At 46.7% G+C, this 7,881-nt stretch overlaps 1 protein-coding gene across 2 annotated transcripts in view; it reads right to left on the reverse strand.

Annotated features, from left to right (window-relative positions):
• Positions 1-7,881, reverse strand: part of FAM228A (family with sequence similarity 228, member A) — a 25,063-nt gene continuing 17,182 nt past the window's right edge. The window contains exons 5-6 of one of the 2 annotated variants that reach the window (XM_011972708.1): positions 5,084-5,225; positions 1-270 (exon numbers count right to left, since the gene is read on the reverse strand). In XM_011972708.1, coding sequence (XP_011828098.1) covers positions 106-270; positions 5,084-5,225 — 307 coding nt within the window. In that variant the 3' untranslated portion in view covers positions 1-105. Of the gene's footprint in view, positions 271-3,952; positions 5,226-7,881 lie in introns of those variants that run through there. The other variant, XR_001005201.1, reaches the window with a different exon arrangement.

Below are 7,881 nucleotides of genomic sequence, written 5' to 3' on the forward strand. Positions count from 1 at the left end.
TGATTTGGGTATTTCTTGCAATTTATTTCCACTTCTGGAAAAAGAAAGTATGTTTAGAGTATTTTAACTATTGTACAGACACTGCCAAGTCAAGTCCACCAAACTTCAGTACCAAGGGTGGCCCTGCCTGGCCGCCTTCTGCAGGGAAGCCAGGTGCTGCCCCAGGACCTCAGCTGTCATCACTCTTCTTCCTACAGGCTGAGGACCCCTGTGCTGTTGGCTGTCTCCAGCAGCCCAGGAGCGGGGTCTCTGCTGTCTGGTTCCTAAAACCTAGCAACAGAAGAGAAGGGCTAAGTGTGGTGCAGGGATGTGGGGCTTACAGGTGCAGGGAGGACCCCGCTGACTGCCCCACACTCAGCCCTCCTGCTGGAGCTGAGACCCCCATTTCAGGCAGGTTTCCAGCCAGCCCTCTTGCTTTACCTCTCTCTCTCTCACTCACTCTGGTTCCCGCAACTCTCAGACAAGGCTGTCTGTATCTTTGACCTCCACAAAGAACTAATCTTTTTGTGGCATGTACAGCAGGGATGACCAGATGTCCACAAAATGCTCTCCTGCCATTGTGGGCAGACCAGCCATGGAATACTTTTCCCCGTGCCCCCTGCACCCTACAGTTAGGGACAGACATGGGACTGGGTCCTAGCCCAGGGAACATCAGAGGAAGTGACACGCCGCCTCCAGCCCGGACCACATACACCTGACTCCCAGGAAGAACTCATCCACGATCTCTTCCCCTTTCAGGTTGGCAGGAATGAGTTCCTGGGGCAACCTCGGAAGCCAGGTGCTGAAGATGACACAGGCCCATGAGATAGGGCCCCAAAAGACCACACGAAGGAGGGACAGCCTGCTGACCCACTGGGACGTGCCGGGACATAAGCAAAACTTAACTGCTACTGCATTTAAACCTCAGTCCACTTGGGTCTACTAGTGTAGTCCACCCAACCATTAAGGGTAGAACTGACCACAGTCACATAAGATCTGATATAAACAAGTGGGACTATATCAAACTAAAAAGCTTCTGCACAGCAAAGGAAACAAAACAAAAAGGCAACCTACAGAAAGGGAGAAAATATTTCCAAACCATATATCAAATAAGGGGTTAATATCCAAAATATATAAGGAACTCATTCACCTCAATAGGAAAAAAGCGAATAACCCAATTTAAAAATGGGGACAGAGCCTCAACAGAGATTTTCCCAAAGCCTCCCTCCCGCCCCCCAAAAAATGTACAAATGGTCAACAGGTATATAAAAAGGTGCTCAATGTCCAACATCACTAATCATCAAGGAAATGCAAATCAAAACCACAACGAGATGTCCCCTCACACCTGTTAGGCTGATTAGGAAAAAGTCGAAAGATCACAAGTGTTCGCTTGTGTGGGACTGTTAGATAAGAGTTCTAAATTTCTTTTCAAAGAGTATGTCAGTATGTTCAACTCTTTGGCTTCTACTTTTAAACTTCCTCGTAAAGCAACCTTTTTTGATTACCTGCTCCACCCTAACTCATTCCAATTATCTGCTACCTGCTCTGCCCTGACTCCCGCCAAAGCACTCATCCCGTCATTCTCTTTAAATTCGCCAATCAGAATTAGTTTAGCCTGTGCGGTCTAACCCTAGCCAACAGGGGACTGACACAGCAGCAGGGGCCATGTGCGTCAGGGATAAGAACCCCCTCTCCTCCCTTGTCCAAGTGTGCGCTCACCATTGTTCTATCTGTAAGGGCGCACCCTTCTATCCAGAAGTACCTTGCCTTGGGGCCGGCCACGGTGGTTCACGCCTGTAATCCCAGCACTTTGGGAGGCTAAGGCGGGCAGATCACAAGGTCAGGAAATTGAGACCATCCTGGCTAACACGGTGAAACCCCATCTCTACTAAAAATTACTAAAAATTAGCCAGGCGTGGTGGCGGGCGCCTGTAGTCCCAGCTACTTGGGAGGCTGAGGCAGGAGAATGGTGTGAACCTGGGAGGCGGAGCTTGCAGTGAGCCGAGATCAAGCCACTGCACTCCAGCCTGGGTGACAGAGCAAGACTCCATCTCAAAAAAAAAAAAAAAAAAAAAAAAAAAAAGTACAATGGGGACAGTAAATTTAGATAGCCATTACCAATTTTAGTTGGTCAACAACAATAACTAGAAGTACCTTGCCTTGCTGAGAATTAAAAAGAAAATCTTATATTCGAGTGCTATTTCTTTTGTGGCACCGAAACTTTACATATAACAGGACCCTTGTACACTGTTGGTGGAATGTAGATTACTACAGCCATTACGGAAAACAGCATGGAGGTTTCCAAAAACACTAAAAACAGAATGACCATACAATTCAGCAATCCCACTTCTGGGTGTATATACATATATTCAAAGGAAATAAAATCACTATCTTGAAGGGATATCCACACTCCCGTGTTCATTGCAGCATTATTCACAATAGCCAAGAAATGGGAACAACCTAAGTGTCCGCTGACACGAACTGGTAAAGAAAATGCATATGGTACACATACCACGGACCATTAACCCGCCTGAGAAGAGAAGGAAGTCCTATCATTTGCAACAACATAGGTGAACGTGGAGGATGCTATGCTAAGTGAAAGAAGCCAGGCACAGAAAGACAAATACTGCCTGATCTCATATTGTCAGAGGTGAACCAGGACAACTCCATCTTAAATAGGAGCTGGGTAAAATAAGGCTGAAGCCTACTGGGTTGCATTCCCAAACGGTGAGGCATTCTAAGTCACAGGATGAGATAGGAGGTGAGCACAAAATACAGGTCATAAAGACCTTGCTGATAAAACAGGCTAATAAAAAGGAGCCAGCCAAAACCCACCAAAACCAAGACGGCGACAACAGTGACAGTGACCTCCGGTCGTCCTCACTGCTACACTCCCACCAGCGCCGTGACAGTTTATAGACGCCATTGCAAGGTCAGAAAGTTACCCTATATGGTCTAAAAGGGGAGGCATGAATCATCCACTCCTTATTTAGCATACCATCAAGAAATAACCATAAAAATGGGCAACCAGCAGCCTTCGGGGCTGCTCTTGTCTATGGAGTAGTCATTCTTTTCTTCCTTTACTTTCTCAATAAACTTACTTTCACTTTGCACTGTGGATTGGTCCTGAATTCTTTCTTGCTTGAGATCCAAGAAACCTCTCTTGGGGTCTGGATCAGGACCCCCTTCCTGTAATAATATGTGGTATCTAAAGACGTCGAACCCAACCAAACAGTAGAAGGGTGGTTACCAGAGTCAGGGCGTGGGTGCAGTGAGGTGACAGGTGTTGGTACAAATTTTCCATGGTAAGCATTGAGGCAGGAGAACAGAGTCTGGAGAACAGGGTCTGGAGAACAGGGTCTGGAGACAGGGACAACAGCAAGGTCTGAGAAAACAGCAAGGTCTGGGCACAGGAAACCCAAGGCCAATTGGAGCTGCCTCCCCAAAGCTGGATCAAAAGGAAAACACCTGGGTCTGGGGGCAGGGAACCTGAGGCCAATTAACACACACTTCTGACGGCGGAACCAAAAGGAAAACCCCCTGTCCCCAAGCCGAGCAGCAAAGGATCAGAGCCTACTCTCCCTACGACGTCTCAGATGGAAAGGGAGAGTGCCCTGGATTAGCCGCAGGCAATGCAGGGACCACCCCTTCATCTGCATAGGGCACCAATTCACCTCAGCCTTTAATTAGCCAGGGGCCAAATCCTTCATCCAGATACGGGGTAGCAGACAAGAACCTCAAACAGGGAACTTAACACCCTTGAGCCCTTGCTGGGCCCGCTCCCACCCTACAGAGCGCTTTCTCTCTTGAATAAATCCCTGCTTTCGCTGCTTCGCTCCCCGCGTTTCATTCCTCTGCTACGCTGTGTTTTGGTCAATTCTTTGTTCAAAATGCCAAGGACCTGGACAACTCATAGTAAAGACCCTCCACAAGTAACAGTAGGTTCTAGAGGCCTAATGGACAACACGGACACTACAGTTACTAATAACATATACTTGCAATTGGCTCAGAGAGGAGATCGTGAGTATTCTCACCACACACGCACGAAAACAGTCAATGTGAGCTGGTGGGTATGTCAACAAGCTTGACTGTGGCGAACATTTCACAATACTTATAGCAAATCATCACGTTGTACATCTTGAATATTTGAAAAATATACGGAATGAGGAGCCCCCTGTGCTCTCAGATATAATTATGCTCAGAGGAAACTGCTGAAGAGTCACAGGTAACTTACCACAGATGGAGAATCCCTTACTCCCTGGAGAGACCGGGGACAGCAATGAGACTGAGCAGGAGCTGGGTCACAAAATAGCTATCCAGGCTCACAGGCTGGAGAGAAGTAGCAGTTCCCCATCCTGTGTGTGTGGTGGTGAGGGGTGGGAGTGATGCTGTCGGGTCCTGAGCCGAGGCCCCTAGGCCTTCCCTGGGAGGGTCCTGTGCCTCAGGCCTCAGGGTACACGGCATGGCAGAGAGCTTGGAAGAGGAAATAGACCAGGAGCTGAAAACCGTGTCAAATGAACCATGAGCTCCAGATAAGAAATCTGTACTCGGAAAATTCTTACATATAAAAATACCTTTTAAATATTAAAAAATCTCATCTTGCCCTAATTTTTTGGTATAAATTTCATTTCAAAAACTTCCCACCTGTTGTGTGTGGACTAAGGAGAACACGATTTTTGGTGCAGTTTGGATGGAGTAAGTGGAAAATGGCGGGAAAGTGGCAGAAAGGCAAAGGCCCAGGCAAAGGCGCTGAAGAAATCTCAGGGGAAAAGCCCCTGTGGCCAGGTTGGCCCTCACCTTGGAAGGACAGGATCTGTCTCCAGGAAGTGGGGTCCAGGTCCCACATTTACCACCTGTCTGAGTTTCTTCATACAAGGCTTCCCTGCCTGAGGGGCCCTGTCAGAGCTGCAGTGCTGAGCCTGAGGCCACCTGCCATTTCTCCCTCCTCCTCTACACGCCCTTCTTCTTGGGCCATGCCTCCTCCGCCCTTGGGTGCTTGTCTGACAGGGAGGGCTGTGGCGGTGGCTCATCCTGGAACCAGTATGTGCTGCTTGTGGGGGCTGCAAAGCCCTGCATGCCAGCCTCGCCCCAGGCCTCTGCTTACCAGATCCTTCCTTTCACCCACTTTGTTCTTCTGGCTGAGTTTTGAGGAAAGGAATTGCCTTTCAAATGCAGCCTGACTTAGGTCAGTGGTCTTTTTCTCTTTTCTTTTCTGTTTCTTGTCTGCACAGATGAGCTTTTCAGGACTGTGAAGAAAAGCAGAAAAAAATTGTCTCGATTCAGCACAGACGGAATTGTACCATCAAATAGTTTCTGAAGATTAATGTATTGAACTCAATCGTCACTTCTGAGAAGGAACAACTGACCAGCCATCACTGGTGACTGTGCCTTAATTTGCCTGCCCGGTCCGTACCTCTGCTGGCCCAATTCCTAGGGAGGTGGTGACTCGGGAACCCTTTCCCAGCCATGGCTGAGGCACCAGGTCCAGAGCCTCAATCCTTATTGCTGTAGTTGGGACAAAGGGGCTTCCAGGCAGCCTCCAAGTACTTAAACCAGAAAGTCAGGCAGGACGGCGCCTCCACTTGCCAGCACCCACAGGAAAGCACAGAAAGCCCGTGTGCAAAGAAAGAGAAATGGAGCAGGTTCACGAAGAGAAGTGATGGTGAGTGCCACATAGCCCCAAAGAGGCAGCCTGGCTCCAGCCTCCCAGTCAGTCCTCCGAGCAGCCTGGCTCCCTTCCTGGCTTGGCTTCCATGACATACCAGTGCTCTCTAACATATGGAGCCCCTCTCCCACCTTTCCTTTGAGAACGACTCTGGCTTTTGTAATCAAACTGTCTCTGCCTCACCTCACCACATACTCTCAACTCCTTTTCTTACTTCATCAAATAGCCACGCGAGGCATCCTCTGGGTGTATCCTCCCAGAGAAATTTCACCAGGGCTGCCACCATTTCTGCCCCAGGAAGCCTAGCCCTATGGAGGGAAATAAGCCTTCTCTTTTCTTCCTCCATTCATTCATTCAACAACCACTTATTCATGATCTACTATGCTCCAGCTAAGTGCTGGGAACACCAAGATTAGTAAGACATAGTCCCTGCCCTCAAGGGGCTTGCTGATGGAGGAAAGGGCCAGTAGGGGGCTGGAGAGTTCTGTGTCCCTGTGATAACTGCCCTTTTGCCTGCACTAGAATGGCCAGTGACAGACAGAGGGAGCAAAGGCAGGCAACAGCCTGGCAGGTCAGGGAGTTATGAATGTGCTGACTTGAGCCAGAGGTTTTTGTGGTTAATCAATCTTTCTTTTCTTTAGGTCGATGGGACTTCTGGGCTGAGATCGGAAAGGGTGGTAGGGCCCAGATGGTGCCTCATGTGCCATGTTGAGGGCCTGGGCTTTGTCGTAAGGGGAATGGCACTGAGTGGTTCCAGTGGAGGAGTGCTGATCACTTTAAAAAAACCACTCTGGCTGCTGGGTTGAAAATGGATTGGAGGAGACCAGCCTGAAGGAAGAATACCAGCGGAGGAGCCAGAGGGGAGATGAACAAAGCAAGATGAAGCCTTTGTCTTGTTGCGGGGGTGGGGGGTTGTGTAATTACTGTTGTTTAAATAAAAATGTTTGTTAAAATGATAAAGGAACCATAAAACCAGAAATAATACATAAAACTTCAAAATCACTAGGGGAAGCAGAAACAAAGTAGCACTGTTTATTCCAACAAAACTCAGGGTGGGGAATGAAAACAAAACGTTGAGAGAGTGTAACAGACTTCCATGTTTGTGTAGAATATAGAAGTCGGCACAGGCTAAAAGTCCTGCTGAAATAAATAGAGAAGAAAAAACAGAAAATTTACCATCAAAAATAAGAATTTTAAAATCACTAAACAGCTTTAAAAACAATTCCAGAGATGGGAGAGCCTTCAGGAATGAGCTGACAATCTCCAACTCTTGCCTTCCTCTGTGGGAGCATTTTAAATACCAGGTCACCAATATTAAGTACCAGAGTAGAGACTGATTCCTCTGTGCTTCTAACATCTTTAGTGGATTTTTTCTCCTTGGGTCTGACTGATGTCCTGGCAGGTGGGTATTTAACCTTGTTCTCAACATCACCCTCCCCCTAATAGGCAAGTCAAGCAATGCACTTGGTTTCTCAATGGAGGACAGAACTCTCCAGGCCCCAAGTACAGACAGCATTCCCCAAAACCTATTTGGAAAAGAATCAAGGAGGAGTGGGGAGGGGGAAGGGAGAGCATTATGAAAAATAGCTAATGCATGCTGGGTTTAATGCTTAGGTGATGTGTTGATCACCTAGGCGCACATTTACCTGTGTAACAAACTTGCACAACCTGCATGTGTATGCTAGCACTAAAAATAACAAATTTAAAAATCAAATAGAAATTCTAGATCTATAAAATAACTGAAAATGATAATTCAATGGATGGCTTTAACAACAAACAGACATAACAAAAGAGATAATAAAATATCTGAAACCACACATGGAAACACAAAAAGGATAGAAAATATACAAAAATGATAAGAGACAGAGAGGGAATCAGTGAGAAAATCTAAAATATGTTTAACTAGAGTACCCAAAAGAGAGGAGAGGAGAATATGGCAGAGGTAACAAAGAAAAAATAACTGAAAACTTTCTAGAACTAACTACAGACATTAACCTACAGATTCAAGAAGACCCATGAATTCTAAGTAGGAGAAATAAAAAGAAATCCACATCTAGAAACATCATGTAAAACTACAAAAAATCAAAGACAATGAGAAAATCATAAAAGCATCCAGGGGAAAGGACAGATTACCTTCAAAGGAACAACAGTAAGACCAGCAAGTGACTTCTCAATTGAAAGAGGAAAAGACAACAAGATACATGCTGAAAGAAAACAACTGCCAACCTAACATTCTT

Source organism: Mandrillus leucophaeus, unplaced genomic scaffold (assembly GCF_000951045.1).
Source record: "Mandrillus leucophaeus isolate KB7577 unplaced genomic scaffold, Mleu.le_1.0 Scaffold13, whole genome shotgun sequence".
Lineage (NCBI taxonomy): Eukaryota > Metazoa > Chordata > Mammalia > Primates > Cercopithecidae > Mandrillus > Mandrillus leucophaeus.